The following is a 26,241-nucleotide window of genomic DNA, read 5'->3' as shown; positions in this document are numbered from 1 at the left end:
TTTTCCACAATTCACCAATGTATTAAAAAGATAACATTATCTTATCAAAAATAAAAAATAAAAATAAAGAAAAAGATAAAAAAGAAGCAAAGTACATTGCATTCCAACTAGTTCAACTAATTCAACTAAAAAACAAACAAACAACAGCATATTCGCATCGCATTATAAGGAGAGTCCACGAAATCAAGTGGGGACAAATTCACCCACTCATACATCGCCACGTTTCACAAAAACAACCAAAACAAGATAACCATAACCATCGATCGATCCTTCAAACATGATGTTTTAAGCGGCGACGCGAACCCTTTCCCACAAAAACAATTTCCTCGTAAACAACAAAGGTCTCTTCCCCCAACCTTCCCTGGTAACCCCTCTTTCTTTCTATCTCTCAATTTTTCATTTTTTTAATTGCCATTATATTAAAGTTTCGATTTTTAATCGAATCATTTAGGTTTGTTTCTTTAATTTCAATTGGGTTTATCTAATTTTCTGTTTCCTTCGTTTTTTTTGTGGTTACTTTCCGATCTATGATTTTTTTTTTTTGGATTTTTCTGTTAGATTAGATCTTGTTATATCATGTATTTAACTTAGCTTATCGTTTTATTATTGTTTTTTATTCCTTTATTGCCAAATAGTAACTACTTTTTTGACTGTTTTATTGAGAATTATAAGAACTTGAATCAATCCCTTTTTTTGATGTTGGTGTTTCTTTTTCTTCTTCATGGTAATTATGTATGTGATTGGTGGTTTCGTGATTTGATTTGATAAACAACCATTTTGATTTTTGGTTCATGAATGTGTGGGGCGTTTTTACTATAGTACTTGAATGTACTATCAAATCAAAATTGCACTTTTGGTCATCAAATCTGTTTTTATGTAGTCAGTTAAACCCTTGCACGTGTTTTTCGTTGGTCAATTTAGTCCACGAAACTACTAACAAAAAGGGATGTGTTTGTAATTTTGATATATTTACGGACTATAGTGACAATGCACACATCCAGGGACCAAAATGGTTGTTTGCTCCTATTTGATTGTTTTTTCTTTGTTGTTGTGAGCTATTGAGTGTTTGTGATGTTTTATTTGTGACGGTGCTATGGTGATTAGATTGTATTTGAGTTGAGTTCTTTTGTTTTGTTTTTTCATTTTATTTCCTTGTTGAAACGCAGATTGTCAATTTGGATCTTCATGAGTTCAACAACCACTGGAGCATACTTGGTTTCCTGTAATTCGGGAAACAAGAACAACGGTCTCTTCTGCTGGATTTTGATCTGCTTGCTGCCAAAATTCTTGGGAACTGCATTTGCCTACATCAACTTTCTTCTTATTCAGGCCATTGATAGGAGTCCATCTGCAGTGAGGGTGCTGGAGAACTTCGGTCCGATTAACCCATAGTTTCTTAGTAGTTCGGTCATCAGCATCGTTAGAAATTAGATCCTTTGTTTCGTTGAGTGGTGAAAAATGGTTTCCTCTCAGTTTTCCGGTTCCACTATGGCTGGGATGTTTAAACCATTACTCTTTCCTGTAAATGATCCTGGTACTGCAACCACAGATCATGTTGAGCTAGATTTCTCCGATGTCTTCGGTCCACTTACCGTAGAAGTCAATAACGTTGATTCCACTTCTTTTGAGTTGATTGATGAATCGAGCGAGCTGGTTTATGATGACCCAGAAGTCATTTACACCCGCTCACATTCTCTTGTTGGCCCTTCTAGTTGTATCAGTCAATCACTTAAACTCAGTAAGCTCACCATACACGAGGCCGACTCTGCCGATTCATTGGAACTAGTGGAGCCCGTCATTGAAGAGACCACTGAAGACATTAAAGAGACTTCATTTGACAACATTGAGGAGTCTTTGAATGATGAAGATGGGAACCTCATGGAGATCCAAAGAGTTAGCATTGAAGATTTTGAGGTTTTGAAGGTTGTGGGGCAGGGAGCATTTGCAAAAGTGTATCAGGTGAGGAAAAAGGGCACTTCAGAAATATATGCTATGAAGGTTATGCGGAAGGATAAGATTATGGAGAAGAACCATGCTGAATACATGAAAGCTGAGAGGGAGATTTTGACAAAGATAGAGCACCCCTTTGTTGTACAACTTAGATACTCTTTTCAGGTACTTGTTTTCAAATTTGTAAAAAGGTTTTGTAGCATCTTTCATCTTTTGTTGACTGTTCATGGTTTTCAAAACGCAATTATGTCATTGTATGTGTTTTTAAAATTTAGTTATTCTACCCAAAATGTGTTCTTTGTAAATAAAATGTTTTCTCTTGTTAACTGGTTTACAGAAGAATATAGTCTAAAATAGAAATTATAAGTGACATGTTCTATTCTGTATATGTTGTTTCAGACAAAATACAGATTGTATCTGGTACTGGATTTTGTTAATGGGGGTCATCTCTTCTTTCAGCTTTATCACCAGGGCCTTTTCAGGTAGGTTTAGCTTTGAGTTCTTATTTGTCTTATGTTTCAGTTTTCAAGTTTGCAGCGTTAATGTACGGTTCTATTCTTCATCTTTGTATATTCAGAGAGGATCTAGCACGCATATACGCCGCCGAGATTGTTTCTGCAGTTTCCCATCTCCACTCAAAAGGAATAATGCACAGGGATCTAAAACCTGAAAATATCCTAATGGATGCTGATGGCCATGTACGCTTCTGTTCTCCCTCCTTCATGTTTTTCATATCGACTTTTAACTCTGCTCTGTACATGTCATAACTGACCTGAGATTTGTTTTGTTTATCTACTAGGTTATGTTGACTGATTTTGGCTTAGCAAAACAATTTGAAGAAAGTACAAGATCTAATTCGATGTGTGGTACATTAGAGTACATGGCACCTGAAATTATTCTTGGCAAGGGCCATGATAAGGCTGCCGATTGGTGGAGTGTAGGCATCTTATTGTTTGAGATGCTCACCGGAAAGGTTTGTATCTTGTAAATTTGTATTGGATCTTCATAGTTGTATAATTCTTTGTTGTGGGTAGGACTTAAAATGCATTTATGTTTGGCTTATTCAAGCAACTAAATTAGTTAAGTTTGAACTTAGAAGCTTAGTCTCTTGGTTCATTGACAATTTTAATAAAGTTGCTAAATGATTGTTTTTGTTGTTTCACCTCCTCTGCAGCCACCCTTCTGTGGTGGGAACCGTGAGAAGATTCAGCAGAAGATAGTGAAAGATAAGATTAAGCTGCCAGGATATTTGTCGAGCGAAGCGCATGCACTGTTGAAAGGGGTAATCTCTAGTCCGCAGAATATATATTTCCTTCAATTATCCTAGATCAAATTCATCATCTGAAAATTATATTATTTGCAACATAATTGCGTAGCTTTTTTTGTTTTAATTTAACTGTTTATTTAGGCATACATAGCAGAAATTTTGATTCATTAAAAGAAAAACCTTGAAGTTCAATTTTGCAACATTGAAGGGTCTCTGTATAATTAAGTTTCATTTGAGCTTGACAACTAGTCTATGCAAACAGTTTTTCTAAGTTTTTATCACATGCAAAAACTAAGGGGATGTTTGGATATACAATTTAATTAAGCGTTTAATCAACAAATGCGTTTTGTGGGATGTTTCGATATACAATATAAGTAGATAAACTCAAATGAGCTCTTCCAAATGCTCCCTAATGTGATATTTCTTGAAATGCTGTAGAATCTCTTCAACATATTGATACTTTGCTTCTGTGTTACAGCTGCTACAGAAGGAGGCATCAAAGCGGTTAGGTTGTGGAGCTAAAGGGATTGAGGAAATTAAAGGGCACAAGTGGTTCAAACCAATCAATTGGAAGAAGTTGGATGCACGCGAAATCGAACCAAGCTTTAGGCCAGACGTAGCTGGGAAGCACTGTGTTGCCAACTTTGAGAAGCGCTGGACTGATATGCCTGTTGTTGATTCACCTGCTGCAAGCCCAAATGGTGGAAACCCTTTCAAGGACTTCTCTTATGTGAGACCTGCAGCCTCTTTTCTTCAAAAGAATAGCCCTGCTTGCTAATTTCACATCTTGCATTGGCATTGGCATTGGCATTGGCTTAAGTTTAAGTTATCAACACTCTTTTTCGTTCTTATAATTATAATGATTAGCCAGTAGTAATAGTAGTTACTTGTATTTCGATGAGTGAACGGTGATACACTGTCACATGAATTACCAAGAAACATTTTCCTCGTTCTCTTTTATTTTGTTGAGCCGACTTTGCAGCACGTGCCTTGCGGCTCTACAATTGTTGAGCTGGCATTGCTAGAACTTGTCATTTGGAGAAAATAAGTTAACACATCTTAATAATTTATCACATTGTGTGCTGGTAATGAAGCCTCAATAGATGATTATGAATACTTTTGAATTTCAATTTATGTTATGCTGTTATTATCTTTTAGGGTAAATAGAGTTTTACCCCTGCAAAATAGGCCAGTTTTGCGTTACCCCCCCTGCAATTTTTTTTTTTGTGATTATCCCCCTGTAAAATGAAGATTCCATCATTTATCCCCCTCAGTCGATAACATGGATGCTAACTGGACAAAAATGATGACGTGGCACGTACAAGTGGAATTAATTTATTTTATATTTATTTTTTATTGTCAATTCATTAATGAATGTATAATTATTATTTTTTTAATTAAAAAAAAACTGAAAAAAAAGAAGAAAAAAATGATAGTAATTGGGGTTGAAGGTTCATCTTCTTCAATAGTTGTGATTATATAAGATAAATAATTTAGGGTTGTTAATAAGATGTGAAATTTGAGAGAAATTTGGGTAAGAAGATTTTGTTGATTGTGTGGGATTTGATTTGTGATTACACTGAGAAGAAGAACAAGAATGTTTATAAATAAATTTCATTAACAATTTTTTTTAATTTCTTTTTCTTTTTGAAAAATTAATAATTATATTAAGTTATTTATCTACGTGGCACAAAAAATTTAATAAAAAATGAATGAAAAGCCACACATGCATCCCACATCATCAATTTTGTCCAGTCAACATCCATGTTGTCTACTGAGGGGGGTAAATGATGGAATCTTCATTTTACAGGAGGTAATCACAAAAAAAAAATTTGCAAGGGGTAACGCAAAACTGGCCTATTTTGCGGGGGGTAAAAGTAAAACCCTATTTACCCTATCTTTTATTAGCATGGTTATATTTTAGTTTTTACATTTTTTGTCCCGGCGAAAGGTACTACTATACTTTGTAAACTTTGTTAAAAATATGATAAGTTCTAGGGGAAACCATTTTTATAGGTGTGTGGACCAACACTTCATAATCTCTAACGACGACTCGTGGTACATGCTGAAAGTAAAAGATCAAGGTCATCCTTGTCGTAACGAGTGAGATGATGATCTGATTAATAACCCTTTGAGAAAATAAGGGAAAATGAATAATTTGATTGTTTGGATTTCATGGATGAGGTTTCAAGTAATTTTGAACCAAGAAAATATATATAGAAAAGGGTGGATAAAGTAATGAGAAACAAATGGCCTAAAGAGCAACATATGCTGACTTTAATTTTATTTATTTATTTATTTATTCATTTATTTATCTCAAACTCAAAGTTTCAATTACATGAAAAACAATCTGAGAGACACAAACAACATTGTCCTTTGTCTTAAAACAACATAGTCATGGTTTCCCTACTCTCTACAACAACTACAACCACACTTCAACACACTCATAACAAAATCTGCTTCTCTCCTCTAAAATTCTCCACCTCATTTAACAATTCTTTCTTAACAAACCATTTCAACAACACTCATTCTATAAGGTGCAGTGCATTTTTTGATATCATCCCCAAAGACATACCATTGAACAACACTTTTTATTTGGATAAGTTTCAGACTTTGAGTGAGGACTTATCAGACATTCAGAGGTTGGAGATTTTGGTCTTTGTTGGGTTATCATGGTTGTACTTAACTGCAAGACCAGGTGTTCTTTTTGGTGCTATTGATGCATACCTTTTGGCTCCAATGCAATTGGTTTTGGATAGTTTATCTGGAAGGAGAAACATGAAAAGGAGTGATTTCTTGATTGGAGGTAAGATAGGAGAAGGGTCATTTGGTGTTGTTTATTCTGCTGTTTTGGTAACAAAGATAAAAGAGAGTGGAAGAGGGAAATTAGATGCTAAATCTAAGGATAAAGTCATTCTTAAAAAGGTATAATTTGAGATTAAATGTTCATTTATTCTCCAATAAGTACTTACTAATCCAATGGTTATACTTGTTTCTGTAGTTGAATCTGATGCAATTGTTTGTATATATATCTTGAAGTACCTATAATTTTTTATTTTTTGTAGTTTAGTCCTTATAAAAAATTATTCATTTTGTCCCTCATATTTAACATGAAGAATGGCTAAAAATGCATAATATTTTTTTTTCTTTCTAACACACCATCATTAGAGTCTCTGACTCCGGTAGGCTTTACAAGGTATCTGCACGGCTTAGGCCTCTTTGGGTCTGCTACGAGACTAATCCTTGAGTCGGCAATGGAACATCTGGTTTTTTTTATGTGTTGTTGGGCTGTCTTCTAAATGGGAGATTCCAGGAATCGAACTCGGGTTCTTTCCCTGGGAGAGATTTGCGTCATTAACTCTCCCAATGCCATGTTGGTAAAATGCATAAAAATCTTATGATGACTAAAACTAGTTACATAAGATGCATGTATTTCATTCTCTTTTCCTGGTTTTATTTAGAAAGCAAAAGCAGAGCTGATTGATGGAAAATGCAGGTCAAGGTTGGAATTGAAGGGGCTAAAGAATTTGGTGATTTTGAAGAGTGGTTTAATTACAGACTCTCTAGAGCAGCTCCTGAAACATGTGCTAAGTTCCTTGGAAGTTTTGTAGCTGATAAAAGCAATTCACAATTCACAAAAGGTGGAAAATGGCTTGTTTGGAAATTCGAGGTGCTCTTCCTAATATTCCTATTGGATCAACTCTATCAGTAGATTATCTATGCATCATGATGAACTAAATTTAGTGTTGGCTTTAACTTTATCCTTGGAGTCTAGTAGCATACTATACTCCTATTTCACCAAGTGTTGTCAAATAGCGGCACTATAGCACTACTGCATAGCAGATTTTGATGAATCCGCTGTGAAAACCACGCCGCTATCCTAGTTTCGCTATAAGGGAAATAATGACTGGTATTCCAGATTTTGCTAGCTGATGTAGCGGCAATTCTTGGCGTTTCACTATATTCCTTAATCTACTACTGATAACACTGATAGTATTATTTCCTAAAACTTGGTGAGATATGATTTAATATGTGTCTAAAACTTTTTTACACTGTCAAATTCTTTATTTGAATGAATTTCATGCTATATATACATAACTTAGGAAAATAAATTACCAACTATTTATTTATACACTAATTGCAGGGTTGTCCATAATATATCACAGGGAGACAGTACTCTTGCTGATTACATGACAGATAAAAACTTCCCTTCAAACTTAGAATCTGTCATGTTTGGAAGAGTCTTACAAGGTGTAGATTCTTCTAAAAGAAATGCATTGATCATCAAGCAAATAATGCGCCAAATCATTACATCTCTTAAGAAAATTCATGACACTGGCATTGTTCATAGAGATGTAAAGCCTTCCAACTTGGTTGTTACAAAAAAAGGGCAGATCAAACTCATTGATTTTGGTGCAGCAACAGACCTTAGAATTGGAAAGAATTTTGTTCCTAATTATACTCCTTTGGATCCTGATTACTGTCCCCCTGAACTATATGTGCTACCACAAGAAACACAAAGTCTTCCTCCAGAGCCAATTGCGGCTCTACTTTCACCAATCCTGTGGCAGGTTTAGTTTCTGTTATCCTATTTATATAGTCCATGTTTGGATAAACATCCTAATTAAGTGCTTATAGCATAAGCGCATATCATATAAGTGCTTATGTATAAGCTATTTCTGTAACAAGATAAAATAAAATGAAGCTATTTTCATTGTAAGCTATCTTGAAGAGCTTATGGAAATAAGTTGAAAAACAACTTATGGACATGCTATGATGTTAGTAAAAGAAGTGTATAGACCAAGATATTGATAGAACTCCAAATATTTTTTAAGCATACATTAAGTACTAATTAGGTCCAGTTTGAATAGGCTTCTAGCTTATGAAGGCTTCAATATCAAAATAAGTTTATGTTTCTTCACTCGGAAAAATACTTATAAGCTTTTAGATGTTTATAGAGAAGGACTGCTTTGATTGATTTATTTGTGTTTATCTACTGGCATATGCACCTGTGGTACTGTTTGGGAGAGCTTATGGAAACAACTTATGACATGTCCATATGCTGTTTTCAACTTATTTCCATAAGCTCTACATGATTACTTATGAAAACAATCTATAGCCTATATGAAAACAGTTTGCCTATATCTTATCTTTAGTTATAGAAATCTCTTATACATAAGCACTTATACCATAAACACTGATAGCGTCTGAAAAACTGAACTATAGAACTAAATATCAACTTATACAAAAAGCTGTTGTTTAAAAAACACTTAGTTATTGCAAGATTCTTTTGATTTCCCTTTTTTCATAAGCACTTATTGAGAATTTTATTAAACTGACTCTTAATCAATCAGAACACACTTAATGCTATATAAGTTAAGTACTAAAGTGAAGCTCTATGCTTACTGTTGCAGTTAAACAGTCCTGATCTCTTTGATATGTATTCTGCTGGGATTGTACTTTTACAAATGGCAATACCAACTTTAAGGTCTCAAGCTGCTTTAAAGAATTTCAATTTGGAAATGAGGACATGTGGATATGACTTAAACAAATGGAGAGACTCTACTCGAATGAAGTCTAACTCCGAAATACTTGACAGCAATTCTGGTAGAGGATGGGACTTAGCATCAAAGCTTATCTCCAAGAGAAGTTCCGAAAGAACACGGCGTTTATCCGCTGCTTCTGCTTTGAGACATCCTTATTTTCTTCTAGGTGGTGATCAGGCAGCTGCAGTTCTTTCAAAATTCAGCTTTAGCACAAAGTGAGATGCTTATAATTTTTCGGTCTGTTTGGATTGATTTATTTGAATTTATCTACCGGTGTAAATACTTGCAAAACTGTTCAAGAGAACTTATGGAAACAACTTATGACATGTCCATAAATTGTTTTCAGCTTATTTCCATAAGCTCTCAAGGATAGCATATGAAAACAGTTTATAGCTCATACAAAAACTATTGACTTTATTTTATCTTTTGTTATAGAAATAACTTATACATAAACACTTATAAATGCTTATGTTATAATCGCTTAACTAAGCTGTTTATCCAAACACGTCCATTATTTAAGTATAATTTATCTCATTTTCAACGAACGTCACTCACAAGATGTCATGTTATATTCAATGCCATTTTGCACTTTCATTTGTCTATTACTCGCAAATATGTATAAATGCTTAATGTAATCAGTGAAGAAAGTTATAGCATGCATCAATAGTAATTAAGATGGTGACCATGTATGGCGATATAAATTGAAGTTAATACAAACAGATACATATACTTAAGTTGGAAGAACACTAGGAGTTGAACAAACCAAGCCTATAAGATTGAAGAGATACAATTCTTGAAGTTGAAGGAGACTTTGAGAAAACAATAGCATAACCATCATCCAATGCATCTGTATCTTCAGGAATCATCTGCCACAAAAGGCTTCCAGCACCACTCCCTCCTTTCTTTGTTGAGTTTAAGATTGAACTGTACACAGTGCTTATTACTGTGTCTCTATATGTTGAATTGTAGCCAGAATCCTTTGAAGATAAGCCAAACTCAGTGAAAACAACCGGCATTCCGAGATACTTTTCAGCATCCTCTATGTGTGCCTCCATCCATGATATTATAAATGGGATGTGTGTATCAGCAATTTGTGGTGAAATCCTTTAAAGGAGATAATTGACTGAGTTAGAAACTTTTTACTATTCATGTCATACTAGAAAATAGTAGAAAATGTCCCGTGAGCTTAGCTCAGTTGGGAGGGACATTGCATTATAAATGCAGCGGGTCGGGTTTCGAACACTGGTCATCCCACTTATGCATCTTAGGGTAGAATTTCTAGTCACTGGGCTACTTGACCAAAAAAAAAAAGAAAATAGTAGAAAAATTTGACATACTTACCAAGTGTCAGTATATATGTGAGCAGAAGCAAAGTCCACACCAAGAACTTGGTGGTTCCTGATGAAATCAGTTCCAGCCTGTTTAGATGTATTTGTTGGATTGAACTGAGTTCTCTGAGGTGTTGAGGGGCCATAAAATCCTTCTAGTCCAATCTCCACCAAATGTTTTGGATCAATTTTCTTCACATGAAATGCCATTTCTTGTATCCAATCCTATAATATTTATATTCACAAGTGAAAAGTATTTGAGTTGAATGTTGTAAGTACATTATATCATGGTTGGAAAGAACAAGTTGCTATATGGAAGGGACAATGCCCTTCTGATTTGGAAGCTAGAAGAAGTTTACAAGGGGCAAACCTGTAACTTATCACCTGTGGGATCTGAGTAGCAGCTAGGCTCATTCATCAATTCCCATGCAAAAATTGTAGGATCTTCCTTATAAGTGATATTTGTGAATGTGTTAACTCTAGTAAGCACAGTCTACACAGTGAAATTCAACTTAGTATTGTGGAATAATAATAGTAATAGTAATAATATTAATAATGAGATTTTAATATACTTTTTGTTCTTGCAAGTATAGTTTTTTTTTGTTCTTGTATTTTATTTTTTTTGGATTTTGTCCCCGTAAAGTCAAAAACCATCATATTTTGTCTGTGGTGTCAACATCTCCGTTACAAAAATACTGACATGGCTAACAAAGATCCATGATACTCCTATGAGTTGACATTTTTCAATGAACTGTCATGCACCTCATTTATCCCTCGGCCTTTTAACGAGTTGTCATTCACCTCATTTTACAAAAAACAAAAAGTATATTTAACCTTAACAATTTTCTGCAGCAATTGAAAAACAGTAGTTATGAAACAATTTTCTGCAGTTGTCATTGCAGCACAAACCAAACAAGCCTTAAAGTAACCAATGGTTGTTACAATTAGCAAAGGAACTTGCCTTAACATAGGCTTTATAGTAGCTTCTAAGGGTTGGATGTGAGAAGAAGTCATCATCAGATGTCAAGTTAAGGCCAGCATCTTTGCCCCATTTCACATATTGTGCTTTGCCACCATAGTCATCCCAATTGTTTGCCAATGATAATATCAACCTGATTTTGTTTTTCTTTGCTTCACTTACCACAAAGTCTAAGGCCTGCCACTCAAATTAGTAAAATTTACATTATAAATGCTTATTAGCTGCACTAATAACTATGCCGGTCCTCGGATAATTCTCTATTTAATTTGTAAATATCGTCAATAACATAACAATAAATTAAATAATCATTTATCTTTTTGTAACTAACATAAAAAAATAGTCATATTGTAATCAACAACGTAAAAATACCCTTTATACAATATGTGTATAAATTTGTTTGTGTGATATTATTGTCGCAAGACTCACAATATGTCTTACATTTTATTTATTTTATGAATAAACTTTATTTTTCTTACGACTATTTTGATTGAAAATAATAGAAATTTGATAGTTCTTTTAATGTTGATGGTCCCTATGGAAACTGTGATGATCCGTAGGAATAGAGATGAAGGAAGAATACTCTCCGAAGAGGAGGATAAGGACGGATATGAGAATATTTTAGATGGCGGAAAAGAGAGTGGTAAAGTACTCTCAGCCCGATCTATATCCCATTGACATCCCAATCAGACCTGCTAATGACCAATCTATCTAGCTATCTATTATTATCATATTTTTGCATAAATTTTCTTTATATTTTGATAATTAAGTTAGGATTTAATAGGATATTTTTATCACATAGGTGCAATTTTTCAAGCTTATTACCAATTTGGGGTAGTTTTTAAAAAATTTATCAAATAAGCATTAGTCGTCGTCGTCAGACACGACTTACTCATGTGTTTATTTTTTTGGTTAAAAGTAAAGTCATAGATAATAGTGATGACTTTATTTAAAAATAAATAGAAAAGACAAACTCGTAAGTGCCACCTACAACTTTGTTTCTAACCAAATAAATAAATAAATAAAACACATAGGTAATTCGTATACGAAGAAGACGATTTACCCCTTTGTGATAATTTTTTTGAAAACTACACCTAATTGGTAATAAGTTTGAAAAATTGCACTAGTTTGGAATAAAAATCAATTTAATAGTGTAAAGATGTTTTAGTGCTTAAAAATCATGGTAGATTTGCTGAAATCACTGTAAGCCACCCATATTTTTGCCAAATGCACAACTAATCCAAACATGACCTTAATGTTAATCAATTATAACCGTTATATATTATTATAAACATTTGACCTTTATTCATGACTGCTCTTAAAATTATTTATTTGATCAGTTGTGATTTGCTGACAGTATAAAACTGACGGTGTATTTAAATTAAACTCGTTAAATTAAGAAGTACCTTGAAGACCCCGTAAAAAAAAAAAAAGAAGTACCTTGAAGATGTCTTCATCAAAAACTGAAGGGGATTTTTGTAGGGCTCTCCATTGACCATTATTGAAAGCCCAAGTCCTACAAACTGTCATACCTAATGAGGAAGCTTGTTTAAAGACCTCAGTGACTTTTTCTTTGGTGGAGTCATCTGCGGCAAAAACCATCAACCAGAATGCGTTGAATCCATTTATATAGAAAGGTTGATTATTCACCACAAATTGGTTTCCTTTTTTTCCCACCATTTGCCATTCATCATCTTCCTTCTCCAACATTGTTTCACTACTTAACACCATTACAAACACCAAATATGTAAGTGTCAATGTAAAAAGAACAAACATATAATTGGACACATGGACGGAGCTAAGAATCGCCGAAAAAGTTTTTAAATAGAAATCCAGAGTTTAAACTCTGAAAACTAACATAATCACTAATACTTGTCTATAAAGTAACAAAAATTGAGCTAGACTAGAATGAGAAGAGGACGGTTATAAAAAAATAAGTTTGTCACAAATGTAACATAAAATCGAACTTCGATTTAAAAATAATTAAAAATTCATACTATAAATAAAATTTTAGTGAAATAGCTAGAAGGTGCATGATCATACTCATAATTTGTCATAGATTTTTGTACATGATCCACCATACTCTTACTAAAAGCACCGGAACTTGGTTGTTTTGTGAGAATGAAGAGAAGGAATAGAAAAAGAAGGAATAAACAAAGAATATGTGTTCCAAATTTCTCCATTGAAATTGGTTAGTTACTTAAGCTACAATGCCCATGTTATATAGGGGTGTTGTAAGTGGTTTATAAAAAAACCAATTAAACCGATAAATTAAATAATTTCAAATAAAAAATTAACCGTCTAATTTAGTTCGGATCAAAAATCAGATCTGAACCGAAGAAAATCAAACTAGATTGGTTTGATTTTTTATTTTTAATTTTAAAAACCGATGAACCGGTGAACTGAATTGAACTTCTTATTATTCATATTTTTATAAATATTATAAGAAATAATTTGATTCAATACATAACAACTTATGAAAATAAATATTTTTTATAAAGGAAATAAAATTATGTTAGTTTATTAGCTTTTGTATTATATAACATTCTCTAATAAAATAAGCAAATAAAATTATATTAGTTTATTTAGTTTTGAGTATGTTGTATAATTTATTAATTGATTTAACAATATCACCAATGAAGTTGAAATGCTTCCATCCTTCCTCATAATGATAATATGCACAACTCAACCAATTATAAATACTTCTCCAAACTTGTTGCATAAGATTACAATTGAAAAAGAGATGTGTACGAGAGACTTTGTACAATATATATGAAAATGAAACTATTTATTTTTTTAAACTAAGAATAAGAATACTCATTCATTCATTGATTTAAATTGGTCAATCAAAATTATTACATATTTAAATTTGTTAAAAATTAAGAAAGATAAATATGCAAATGTGACAACATCCATGTTAATATCATTGGACAATCTAATCTACAAATGTGACAAAACTAATATGATAAAATTCAAATGTCTAGAATATACTTGTCTTTATAATATGACAAAGTCATTGACTTTGCACTTTTTTAGTATATTGAAAGTCAAAGAATGATAAACACATAAACCTCAAAAACAAAAGTCTAACAAATAATTAGTACATATTTTACGTAAAAAAAAAATAGTACATATTTATAATTGACTATAGTTTATAAATATCTTTTATTGGACTAATAAATAATTATTTATAAGATTAATTATTTAATTTAATCAAATTATGGGTTGACATAAATAATTAATAGAGATATTATAACTAGAATTGATCATTAGGACTTTATGTTAGGTACGGCCGGATTAAGATTACGTATAATGATTAGGAGATACTTTTCTATTCAAGGATTAGAAACCGGCCAGGCCACTCTAGAATATGATTATCATTTTTTTTTAACAAACTAAAATGAGAAATATATTAACAAACAGTCTCTCCAGCATAAGGCGGACCGAGGTAGACTACAAAAGTTTATAAAGTGTCAGAGCATCAAAATCATATACAAATCATACAAGGCCCAAACAAAACAAGAGACTAGACCACCAGCTATGGTAGTTAGAAGCTAACGTAATACTCATTGACTTCAACCACCTAAAACATGGTTATCATAATAATCGTTAGTTGGTTCAATTGTGATTGACGCTGAACTTGGTAAGGAAGATCACGGTTCAATCCCTCGCAACTGCGATCGGGAGGGGCTAGAACCACTTAATGCCAGAACTGACCCCCGAACCAGATTAAACTGGTGGTAAAAGCAAAAAATATAAAATATGATTCTCATATATCTATAATTTATCCTCCCTCCGGACACAAATATAAGAAAAAAAATCAGTTTTTAGATTCATGAAATAATGAATGTATTTGGACAATAATATAGTCAAAATACATCAATATCTATACTATATATAAATATGATACAAAAAATTTTGGTGTGGACTTTTCATAATACCAAAAATACCCTTGATTTTTTTAGCAACTAAAATCTTTTATTAACAAACTCACCATCACATAAGACACATATTTTTTTTTTAGCAACAAAAATATTTTATTAACAAACTCGTTATAACATAAGACGTTTTGTTTTTATTTTTGACATAAGTTAGACACAGACAGGCACGGAATGCGCTCTGTCTGGCCGCTAGTATATATCTATACTATATATAGAGATGATACAAAAAATTTTGGCGTGGACTTTTCATCATAATACCAAAAATACCCTTGATTTTTTTTAGCAACTAAAATCTTTTATTAACAAACTCACCATCACATAAGACACATCTTTTTTTTATCAACAAAAATCTTTTATTAACAAACTCGCCATAACATAAGACATGTCTTTTTTTTTTGGACATAAGTTAGACACAGACAGGCGCGTAACGCGTTCTGTCTAACCGCTAGTATATATAAAGAGAATACATAATTTTTGGTGTGAACTTTTCATAATACCAATAATACTCTTGATATTTTCATAATACCAACAATACCGTCGATCACTTGAGCTTCAAGCAGCCTTTTATTCTTGCAAATTTTTGCAATATGTCCAAGCTTGTTACATTTGTTGCAGCGTATATATAGCCTAGTCCAGCATCTAAAATGTGGATGATTTTTTTTCCACAGTGCTGGCGTGGAGGATTATTTGCCATCTCATCTTCGGATTTACTACTCCATTTATTGAAACTTTTTCCTTTCGCAAAGTTGTTCCATTGGGCCTTTTTCTTCTTTCCTTTGTGACTTGATTGAACTTCAGTTTTGCTTGTAAAAAATATTCAATTGTGCCTTCCTCCCTCATAAGTTTCCTTTGTTCTTGGGCTTTCAAATCATACACCAATTCTGACAAAGTAATGTTTGATAGATCTTTGGATTTTCTTGAGCTGCAGTTCTTCAACATTATCTCAACATATTCTCAACATTATCTCATTTTATGAGCTGCAGTTCTTCAAGTCTAAGATAACATGTTTCTATTAACTTAGTATTTTTTTTGTATTAGGCCTATTAATTAGTTAGAGCCAGCTAGTTCAATATTCAGATTAGTGCTTGTACTCTTTATACATTTGAATAATATTTCAGCATACTTTTACACAAGTATATACTTCTATGTTAAGATTAGGATGACCACCATTCAAATTAATCACATAAAGGAAGTTAATACAAACATAATGATATGGTTAATCTTAATCACATATTTATACATGCATGGTTTTATATGGCCATAGCTTTACAATTGAAAACTTTGCATAAGTTATAGTTCATCATGATATAGTATCTTCTCCAACATTTTCTTCTTCTTACAACTCCAATTGCATTTGGAAGAACACAAAGTGTTGAACAAATTAAGCCTATAAGAATGAAGAGATACAATACTTGAAGTTGAAGGAGACTTTGACAAAACAATAGCATAACCATCATCCATATTATCTGTATCTTCAGGAAAAACTTGCCACAAAAGGCATCCTGCACCACTCCCTCCTTTCTTTGTTGAGTTTAGGATTGAACTGTAAACTGTGCTTATTAGTGTGTCTCTATATGATGAATTATAGCCGGGATCCTTTGAAGATACGCCAAACTCGGTAAAAACAACCGGCATTCCGAGATACTTTTCAGCATCCTCTATGTGTGCCTCCATCCATGATATTACAAATGGGATATGTGTATCAGCAATTTGTGGTGAAACCCTTTAAACAAAAAAGTTGACTTTGTTAGAAACTGTTGTAATTAATATATTCATGTCAAAAGGTGTACATTTTAGGAATTAGATGAATGAAAAACATTATTAAGTGTATATTTCGGTTGATATGAATTTGGTAAAATCAAGTTGGCACCATGTTGAAGCTTCAAAGTGTAATTTTTGTCAAAATGATGGTGGCTAATAGTCACTGATTCTGACAATTCCAATCTAGACATTTTCTAAGCAGACAAAAAATGTTGGCTTAAATAACTTTGCAGCGCTCGTAATATGTGGTTTTAGTCCCTCCAGTTTTTATTTTTTTCATGAAAATTGATATATATATATATATATGCAAAAGTTTGCATAAATTGTTAGCTTAGCACTAGCAGAAGTTAGTTTTATTATAGTACTCCCTCCGGTCACTATTATAAGCAAAAAACCACTTTTTAAGTTCATTGTAAAAGTAATGTATATCTGGTCTATATTATTGACCAGATACATTACTTTTCAATGAACCTAAAAAGTGGTTCTTTGCTTATAATAGTGACCAGAGCGAGTAACTAATTAGAACAGCTTGACATACTTACCAAGAGTCAGCATACATATGAACAGAAGCAAAGTCTACACCAAGAACTTGATGGTTCCTGATAAAATCAGTTCCAACCTGTTGAGCATATGTATTTGGATTGAATTGAAGTCTATGAGGTGTTGAGGGACCATAAAATCCTTCTAGTCCAATCTCAACCAAATGTTTTGGATCAATTTTCTTCACATGAAATGCCATTTCTTGTATCCAATCCTATAATATATTTATATTCAAGTGAAATTAGTTGATCAATTTGTGATTTGGAGGACATAATAATAAGAAGTTTACAAGAGGAAAACCTGTAAGGTATCACCAGTGGGATCTGAGTTGCATCTAGGCTCATTCATCAACTCCCATGCAAAAATTGTAGGATCTTCCTTATAAGTGATATTTGTGAATGTATTAACTCTATTGAGCACAGTCTACACAGTGAAAAATAGTAGTCATGAGTATGAAGCAATTTTTCTGCAGTTAAGTCATTGCAGCACAAACCAAACAAGCTTTAAAGTAACCAATTTTAGTTTTGAGCTGTTGTTACATTTAACAAAGGAACTTGCCTTAACATGGGCCTTATAGTAGCTTCTAAGGGTTGAATGTGAGAAGAAGTCATCATCGGATGTCAAGTTTAGGCCAGCCTCTTTGCCCCATTTCACATATTGTGCTTTTCCACCATATGCTTCCCAATTGTTTGCCAATGATAATATCAACCTGATTTTGTATTTCCTTGCTTCACTTACCACAAAGTCCAAGGCCTGCCACTCAAATTATAAGTAAAATTTACATCATAAATAATTAAATCCTAACTAGCTGCACTAACAACTGAACTAGTATATATCTAATATCTACTATCATCATTTTTTTTATTAACCCTCTGGTTCCCGGAGGGAAGGAGCCCTGATAATTCAGAGTTCGGCCGCGAGATAAGTAAACTCTGGCCAACAATTGTTTCAACCAGAAATTGAATTCGGGTTCTTCCAAACAATTCTTTCTAGGAGGAATTTATTAACCACTTGAGCTTAATGTCTTAGTTATTATCATCATATTTTCCCATAAACATACTTTGTAGCTGGATTTTAAAATAATTAAATTATAATTTAATTCGTATACATTGTTGACCAATCATAACCGTTAAATCATTAAAAACATTTGACTTTATTCATAACTACTTTTAAAAATAATTCGTTTGATTGATTGTGATTTGCTGACATTGCAAAACTTGTTACACTGACGGTGTATACAAATATTAAACTTGTTCAGTTAAGAATTACCTTGAAGATGTCTTCATCATAAACTGAAGGGGATTTCTGTAGGGCTCTCCATTGGCCATCATTGAAAGCCCAAGTCCTACAAACTGTCATACCAAATGAGGAAGCTTGTTTGAAGACCTCAGTGACTTTTCCTTTGGTGGAGTCATCTGCAGCAAAAACCATCAACCAGTATGTGTTGAATCCATTTATATAGAATGGTTGATCATTCACCACAAATTGGTTTCCTTTCTTCCCCACCATTTTCCATTCATCCTCTTCCATCTCCAACATTGCTTCACTACTTAACACCATTACAAACACCAAATATGTAAGTGTCAATGTAAAAAATAACAAACATATAATTGGACACACGGACGGAGCTAAGACACACCGAAAGAGTTTAAATAGAAAATCCAGAGATTAAACTTTGAAAACTAACATAATCACTATTACTAATATTTGTCTATAAAGTAACGAAAATCGAGCTAGACTAGAATGATCTGAGGACAATTCTAAAAATAAAAATTGTAAAAAAGTAACATAAAATTGAACTTCTAATTTAAAAATAATTAATTAAAACTCCATACTATAAACAAAATTTAAGTGAAATAGCTAGAAGGTGCATGATCTTACTCATAACTTGTGATAATTTCTTGGTCATGATTTTGGTCTTCATTTAGTAACTCCTCATCAGCCATACTGTTAATAAAAGCATTGGAACTTAGTTGTTTTGTGAGAATCAAAAGAAAGAATAAAAAAAGCATATGTATTCCAAATTTCTCCATTGAAATTGATTAATTACTTAGCTACAATGTTCATATTCTATTGGGCCATGTTATATATAAATTTGAACATATAGGCAAATTCAAATGGTTAGCGGGCAAGTATAAATCACATTGAATATCTAACCTTAAAGTTTAGTAAAAAAGAAAATATCTAACTTTAAAGTAAAGAAAATGTTCTCTATGTTCTAATGTTGATCAATGGTTTATAGAAAGTGATGGATAGAAGTAAAGTTGCAAAAACTTCACCCATATTTCTTTAGGCACTTTCAAGTGAAACTACTTGGCATTAATATATTAAGGCAAATGCTAAATAGTGCCCCCGGGTACTCTTTAAGCCCATAAATAGTAAATTTTTTATAGAATTTTTATCGGAATGCGTAAAGTCAACGCATTGGAAATTGTAGTGTTTAACTTTTTGAATAAAAAGTTTCTTTAAATAGAATGCTTAAAGAGTGCCCCGGGGGCACTCGTTAGCAAGACCCATATATTAATATTAATTAGAGTTAAATATGTTTAAGAATGATATAAATCTGAAGTTTTTTTTTTAAGAATAACTCTCAAGATTATTAAAATATTGATATATTGATTAAACGTAATAACTCAACAAACATCTTAATCAACTCTAGTTATGATATATCCATCACAAACATTCATATCCGAGGTTTCTGCCAAAAGCTGTTTGGACGAGTAAAGAGTAAACAGAATTTGAAGAATTATATACAAGGGATTTCCAAAGCATAATAAGAATTCAAGATAAAAAAAAAAATTAAAGACAAACCTTAAAAGACTACATTAAATTTTCTATTTTTCAAAAATGTGAGAATCATAACATTGTCACCTCATTAATACCGTAATTCACTGCGGATTTCACTCTATCCGTTTATCAGCACCGAGCCGGTGATAGCTCGTTCCTCTTTATTGCCTTCACTTGGTAGTGAAACTCTCAACTACAACACAATTTAATGTCACAATTTTAGATTTATATACCAAACAACTACTCCTAAATGCAAAAGAAACTAAGTTCATACTTATAAAGTTAAACTTTACTAAATTTGGCACGCTCTAACAAATGACTCGTCATAAGCAAATCTATTTGGATTGTTGTAGAAAGCGGTGACTCATCTGACACTATTAAACTACACGTCATAAAGAAATTTATTTAGATTTTTGTAAAAAGTAATGACTCATCTAACACTATTAAATGACGTGTCATAAAAAATTATTTAAATTTTTGTAAAAAATGATGACTCATCATATGGAGAAATCCTAGTCCTTTAAATCATTTAGACCTAAAGTTATTATTTTTGGACTCATTGAGACAACACAAGACATTTATCTCTCTTTTTGTTTTATATTTTTTACATATTACATACATTTTAAAAATATACCCAACTTTTTTTTTTGTAAAAATTGCATTTCTCTTTTTTTTTTTTTTACTAACATACTATTATGCTTTGAAAAATACACATAATAATGAATTGGTCTAAGTGATAAGTACCTTATGCCATTAAAAATACACCCAACTTAAAGATTTACATGCATCTAAAGATTTATGATTCTCAGGGTTTTTTTTTTTATAGGTGGAACAGATGGAATCATTTCTATTATGGGATTAATGAAAATATCATCCGACAAACAGGTATGTATTTGCTCAATTTTTTAGTTTATGTGATTTATGAATATGTATATATGACCATTATTAATCACCATTACTAAAATCACCCATGGAAGCTTCACTTTTAGCCTGCGGGTGATTTTCTGGACGATGAGTCTTAAAATACAACAAAAGAAACAACTACCAATCGTATCCACACTTTTATTAGGATCACCAATTCCTCGACCCCCTGCAACAAATCTTCGTAATGAAGATTAAAACAAACATGGTTAATTTGTTTTGTGTTTTAAGCTTAATTCATATCACTCCAATTTATAGGACCATAAATTTGGTCTCACATTAAAGAATTAGGTTTGACATTAAGGAATTGAAACAAATTAGTTAAAAAATTACTAAAAATGGTGTACCAATGAGAGATTTTATATTAATAACATATGAAGCACGGACTCCGACACGGACACCACAACACGACACGGACACCACGACACTACTAATATAAAAAATATAGGACACGAACACCGCTACATATTTATAAAACATATAAATTGAGAATCAAAATATATACATGTAAATCTAATTTGAGCAAGTTATTTTTTTAAAAAAAGTTTTAAAACAAGATACGATAATATTTTACCTTTATTTATCCATCTACGATCGAAAAACTAAAAATATCGTAATCAAAGAAAAAATAATTATTTTTGGGACACTTGTCTGACACGTATCATGTGAGTGTCTTACAGGTGTCGGACACCGATCAAATGAAAAATTGAATTTTTTTTCCGACAGCGATGAGCTATCCGACACGTGTCGGACGAGTGTCATATGAGTGTCGGACACCAACACGTGTCGGACACCATGACACGCCTAATCATAGAGGTGTCAGTGCTTCCAAGTTAATAACACTATCATTGTTTAGTAAAAAATTATCTTTGTTAGGAAGAATGTACAACTCACTAATTTCCATCGACCAAACAAATAATACAACAAATCCATTAATCATAAATATATGCTAAAGAGGTTCAATATCAATTTCTACATGGTATCAGAGCCTCTCCACGATTCGTTGGGCCGCCTGCTATCAATTTTGATCGGGTCATCCACCATTTACATCTGTACCTCAAGCTCAATAGCGCGGGGCGCGAGGGTGTGTGTTCAGAAGTCCCACATCGGTTGCGAGATGACCTGAATATGTGTTTATAAAGTAGAGGCAATCATCACCTTACAAGTCAGTTTTGTAATGATGAGTTAGGCACAATCCGTTATTTGGTTGGTTGAGTTTATTCAAGAATTGTCCTTATCCGCGTGGTTTTTCGGATAGGTATGGGCTGGTCCTCTTTCAGGATACAGAGTAGCAGTTGTGTTGCTTAATAGAGGCCTTGGGCGAATGGCTATTACAGCCAATTGGGATGACATTGGCATTCCTCCAAAAAGTGTTGTTGAAGCAAGAGATCTTTGGGAGGTAAATAATTGTAATTTATGTTGTTTTTGTGTTTCATTCTTCTTTGTTGGATATTGAGGTTACAATTTTACAAATAGGTGTTAATTTCTGTTGATTGTTATGGATGCAGCCCAAGACATTGGAGAAACATTTTGTGTAAAATGTACGTGCTGAAACAAGTAGCATGAGTTCTACAGGACTAAATCACATTTAACGTATGTTTGAATTTGTTATGGGTTGGCTGAATTATGGTGAATCATCGTAATTTTAAAAAAACTATACTTTGGTGTTTATACAAAATTATGTGCATGTCATTGTAATTTCATCAAACACAACCGGTTCCAATCATACACTTACTTAGATTGAAGCTTTTGGAGGCAACGTTGTAAATTGGAAATAAGTTTGTTTCTGAGTAAAATAAAATGTCAACTTTTTTTTTTGAACGGCAAAATATATTATAATATAATAACTGATTTCTGCACAAGACGAACAGATGTCGAGAAAAATAGAACTACAAAATAAAACCGCCGTATATTCTTAAGTTGAGAACTTAATTACATATTACTATGAAAAATCAAAGTTAACGTTAGAACTTACATATTATGCATTCCACAATAGTTTTACAAATGGACAATAAAAATCAATTGTGCAAGTTTGGTTGAAAATAAAATTAATATAATAAAGAAAATCATGGAACCAATTTTAGAGAATCCACAAGGCTGTTTGTGACATACAAACTTATGCTTCACGAGGCTGTGACAAACAATTATTTAATTCCACCAACCATGTTTTGATGCATTTATTTATTTACAAATTTTACATAGTCCTTTTGGTAGAATTTTTTTCTTTTTTTAACGGCAAATATAAAATGTAATAGAGTTGTAATGGAATTCCTTTTTTGTTTTTTTGACAAATGGGATTCTTCCTTAAATCGAAAGTATGAAATCATGTAGAGAAATTTTCAACCATTTTAAAGAAAGCATGACAAGGATATGAACTACTCTTTCTCGGGCACCAATTTTTTTTTAACGGCAAATATATTATTATTAATAATTAGATTTTTGCATAAGACGAATAGAGACTCGTAAAAGAGGGGCTACAAAACAAAGTTGTCAGGCACTAATTAGTATGACCAATAAATATATAAAAGACATTTGCATCGATTAAAATTGATGTATTTTATGATTTTTAAAAATGATGTATGTATTTAGAATTTGGGTCAAATAAAATAACTTTAGTAGACTAAAATATCTCATATATTTAGGATGGGAAGAAGTATAATATATATTTATTAGGTTGTACTTACATTGAATTTGAAAATATTTTCTTTAACGGCAAATATATTATTATTGATAATTAGGTCTCTGCATAAGACGGATAGAGACCTGTAAAAGAGGGGCACAAAACAAATGTGTCGTATATAAGCGGAATACCAATGAAAAAACCAAAACACCAATGAAAATACCAAAACATACATCACTTAATAGAGATCCACTTCTGATCTCATTCTTAGAAAGACACTCCTCGGTTTTTGGACAATCGGAGAAGACATCAACCCGATCCATATGGATGTCAGTAGACACTAACTCTCGGTTCGAATCAAAAGTGATCGGCTCATTAGAATCTAAAAAACAGCTCTTGAGTCAAAAGTTGATGGGTCACCGGTAGAAAAAGAACCTATGTAGATAAATCCCGGCTCACAGACCGCCTCCAAATAGTCAACACTAACGCGATAGAGATCAACCAAATACAGAGAAACCTGAAAATCTCAACAGATTTTTTTTTGGTTCTCACCCTCTGGTTCCTAGGGAAAGGGGGCCCTAGTAGTCCAAAGTTCGGGACGAGTTCTGGTATCAAGCGATTTCAGTCTCCTCCCAAATGCAAAATCTCAACAGATTTAAATATAATAATAATAATAGCATGTTAGGCCCACCTATAGCATATAAATAGAGAGACATTCTTGCATAGGCATAACACATTTAGGCACAAACTTAGGCACACAAACATCAATCAAAAAAATTAAAAGAAAAAAAAATGGTCACATCAATTAATATAATTTTGGTTTAATTAGTAAAATGGTCCCTTAAAGATATTTTTGGTTTAAGATTGGTCCCTTAAAGAAAAAAAGATCCAAATAGATCCCTTAAAAAAAATGTCTGAATAGGTCCCTTAAAGACATCTCCGTTAATCAGTTTGGTCCCTAAAAAAAAGTCTGAATAGGACCAAACTGATTAACGGAGATGTCTTTAAGGGACCTATTCGGACATTTTTTTCTTTAAGGGACCTATTTGGACCTTTTTTTCTTTAAGGGACCAATCTGAAACCAAAAAAGTCTTTAAGGGACCATTTTACTAATTAAGCCTATAATTTTAATCATATCTTTTTTAAAAAAATTTCACTTATGTGAGTGTGCCTAATAATAATTCATTTGTGCTTGTGCCCATGTTAGCATTTCTCATAAATAGAAATAAAGAACTAATATGGTGTATGACACATGGTTTAATTATATTTCTTAATCATGTGGTATATGTAGAGCTGTCAAAATGGGTCTGCTGATAGGCCGGCCCATTAGTCCATGGGCTTGGGTGGATCGGGTCTCAAAGAACCTAGCCCAAATGAAATTGGGTCTTTTTGGCCCAAGCCCATGTAGCTCAAAATAAAATTAGGCTGAGTTTGGCTAGTCCATTGGGCTTCGGGCCGGCCCATTAACGAAAAATTTATATCATTTTTGTAAAAATAATATCAATTAAAACATAAAAAATTATCATCTAATTGAAATTTTATTATAAAAAATATAGTTAAATGTGTAAACATAATAAAAAGGGTCATATTTACCTAAAACTCTTTAAAAATTTAAGTTTATAATTTATTAATTTGATTTTATTTCTTTTATAAGAATCAAACTTGAGTTTAATTGACATTTAGTGTTGATGTAAAAATTATTTACACTTGCATACAATTATATCTCAATGCGTGTAGGAAAATATATGTTATATGAGGAACTAATACATCAAAGTCAGGCCCAGGCCCATTAGCCCACATAGCCCATATGGACTAGGCCAGGTTTATAAATGTGTAGCGCAACAATAACTAGACCGGATTAGGCTAGCCCATATATATTGTCTGGCCCACTAGGCCGGACCGGGCAGGGTCGGCCAACCCATTCGACAACTCTATGCATATATATATATATATATATATATATATATATATATATATATATATATATATATATATATATATATATGTGTGTGTGTGTGTCTCGTCTCATGCGTGTAGGAAAATATATGCTATATGCATCACAAGTGTGCTAGCAAAATTCATGTGGATATCCATGAGTTCTTTGTAATAAGTAACACATAAAATGGTGAAATGATACTAATTTTACCCTATATATGTTACTATAGACAGTTTCTCGGTTTACACCCTAAAACAGTGAGTTTTATCGGTACGCGGAAGCACAATTTTGATGATATCGAAAGAACACTTTTGATGAGACTAAATCTTCTCCGGTGAATAGAGAGATCCTGTGAAATCTTAGCCATTCAAACTAAACAAATTAATATTAAAATTAGATGAGATAAACATTCAATTGTGTGGATGGAAACTTGAGAAAAAGACACCCACTTTTGATTGTTATATATGATCATATAGAGGATTGAGAAACTCTCATAATATATACTATATGGTATTGATGCTAATCTTGGTAAATAACAATAAATGGCTATAGTTTGGATTTAATTTGGATCCAATGCAACTTAATTTGTTAGACTATTTTTAACGATGGATACTTATTTTTTAAGTACTGGTACTTAATAGATACTCTATTAAAATAAAATACAATTG

General features: G+C 32.5%; 4 protein-coding genes across 5 annotated transcripts; 2 read left to right on the top strand and 2 right to left on the bottom strand.

The window, feature by feature from the left end:
- The first annotated feature begins 123 nt into the window (after positions 1 to 123).
- Positions 124 to 4,402, top strand: LOC123889837 (serine/threonine-protein kinase AtPK2/AtPK19-like). The gene is made up of 7 exons (XM_045939342.1): positions 124 to 364; positions 1,167 to 2,115; positions 2,350 to 2,432; positions 2,528 to 2,648; positions 2,750 to 2,923; positions 3,125 to 3,232; positions 3,696 to 4,402. The coding sequence occupies exons 2-7, from the start codon at positions 1,459 to 1,461 to the stop codon at positions 3,993 to 3,995; spliced, it is 1,443 nt and encodes a 480-aa protein (XP_045795298.1). The 5' UTR covers positions 124 to 364; positions 1,167 to 1,458; the 3' UTR covers positions 3,996 to 4,402.
- A 925-nt stretch (positions 4,403 to 5,327) lies between these two features.
- LOC123891621 (serine/threonine-protein kinase STN8, chloroplastic-like) lies at positions 5,328 to 9,315 on the top strand. Its single transcript, XM_045941529.1, has 4 exons — positions 5,328 to 6,142; positions 6,714 to 6,887; positions 7,384 to 7,788; positions 8,632 to 9,315. The coding sequence occupies exons 1-4, from the start codon at positions 5,615 to 5,617 to the stop codon at positions 8,980 to 8,982; spliced, it is 1,458 nt and encodes a 485-aa protein (XP_045797485.1). The 5' UTR covers positions 5,328 to 5,614; the 3' UTR covers positions 8,983 to 9,315.
- A 194-nt stretch (positions 9,316 to 9,509) lies between these two features.
- LOC123891622 (mannan endo-1,4-beta-mannosidase 6-like) lies at positions 9,510 to 13,271 on the bottom strand. The gene is made up of 6 exons (XM_045941530.1): positions 13,111 to 13,271; positions 12,508 to 12,787; positions 11,053 to 11,247; positions 10,462 to 10,584; positions 10,105 to 10,316; positions 9,510 to 9,867 (listed from the first exon to the last, which is right to left on the bottom strand). Exons 1-6 carry the CDS (start codon positions 13,248 to 13,250, stop codon positions 9,510 to 9,512), a joined length of 1,308 nt encoding a protein of 435 aa, XP_045797486.1. The 5' UTR covers positions 13,251 to 13,271.
- Positions 13,272 to 16,183: 2,912 nt separating this feature from the next.
- Positions 16,184 to 19,427, bottom strand: LOC123893070 (mannan endo-1,4-beta-mannosidase 6-like). 2 transcript variants are annotated; one of them, XM_045942992.1, is made up of 6 exons: positions 19,191 to 19,427; positions 18,579 to 18,858; positions 17,868 to 18,062; positions 17,610 to 17,732; positions 17,312 to 17,523; positions 16,184 to 16,731 (listed from the first exon to the last, which is right to left on the bottom strand). In XM_045942992.1, the coding sequence occupies exons 1-6, from the start codon at positions 19,340 to 19,342 to the stop codon at positions 16,299 to 16,301; spliced, it is 1,395 nt and encodes a 464-aa protein (XP_045798948.1). In that variant the 5' UTR covers positions 19,343 to 19,427; the 3' UTR covers positions 16,184 to 16,298. The 2 variants fall into 2 exon arrangements, with proteins under 2 accessions (XP_045798948.1, XP_045798947.1); XM_045942991.1 differs by having other exon boundaries at positions 18,579 to 18,855; positions 19,191 to 19,394.
- Between the last annotated feature and the right edge of the window lie 6,814 nt (positions 19,428 to 26,241).

Source organism: Trifolium pratense, linkage group LG6, assembly GCF_020283565.1.
Source record: "Trifolium pratense cultivar HEN17-A07 linkage group LG6, ARS_RC_1.1, whole genome shotgun sequence".
Taxonomy (NCBI): Eukaryota; Viridiplantae; Streptophyta; class Magnoliopsida; order Fabales; family Fabaceae; genus Trifolium; species Trifolium pratense.
Note: the sequence above shows the minus strand (reverse complement) of the source record. Positions and strands in the feature narration are given on the sequence as shown.

Coding starts and splice junctions, on each gene's coding strand:
- LOC123889837 (XM_045939342.1), top strand. CDS start 1,459: ATGGTTTCCTCTCAGTTTTCCGGTTCCACTATGGCTGGGATGTTTAAA. Junction 2,433..2,527: donor TATCACCAGGGCCTTTTCAG/GTAGGTTTAGCT, acceptor TTGTATATTCAG/AGAGGATCTAGCACGCATAT. Junction 2,649..2,749: donor TAATGGATGCTGATGGCCAT/GTACGCTTCTGT, acceptor TTTATCTACTAG/GTTATGTTGACTGATTTTGG.
- LOC123891621 (XM_045941529.1), top strand. CDS start 5,615: ATGGTTTCCCTACTCTCTACAACAACTACAACCACACTTCAACACACT. Junction 6,888..7,383: donor GGCTTGTTTGGAAATTCGAG/GTGCTCTTCCTA, acceptor AATATATCACAG/GGAGACAGTACTCTTGCTGA. Junction 7,789..8,631: donor TTTCACCAATCCTGTGGCAG/GTTTAGTTTCTG, acceptor TTACTGTTGCAG/TTAAACAGTCCTGATCTCTT.
- LOC123893070 (XM_045942992.1), bottom strand. CDS start 19,342: ATGGAGAAATTTGGAATACATATGCTTTTTTTATTCTTTCTTTTGATT. Junction 17,524..17,609: donor CCACTGGTGATACCTTACAG/GTTTTCCTCTTG, acceptor AATATATTATAG/GATTGGATACAAGAAATGGC. Junction 16,732..17,311: donor CATATGTATGCTGACTCTTG/GTAAGTATGTCA, acceptor TTTTGTTTAAAG/GGTTTCACCACAAATTGCTG.
- LOC123891622 (XM_045941530.1), bottom strand. CDS start 13,250: ATGGAGAAATTTGGAACACATATTCTTTGTTTATTCCTTCTTTTTCTA. Junction 12,788..13,110: donor AAATCTATGACAAATTATGA/GTATGATCATGC, acceptor AATGGTGTTAAG/TAGTGAAACAATGTTGGAGA. Junction 11,248..12,507: donor TTGATGAAGACATCTTCAAG/GTACTTCTTTTT, acceptor TTTGAGTGGCAG/GCCTTAGACTTTGTGGTAAG.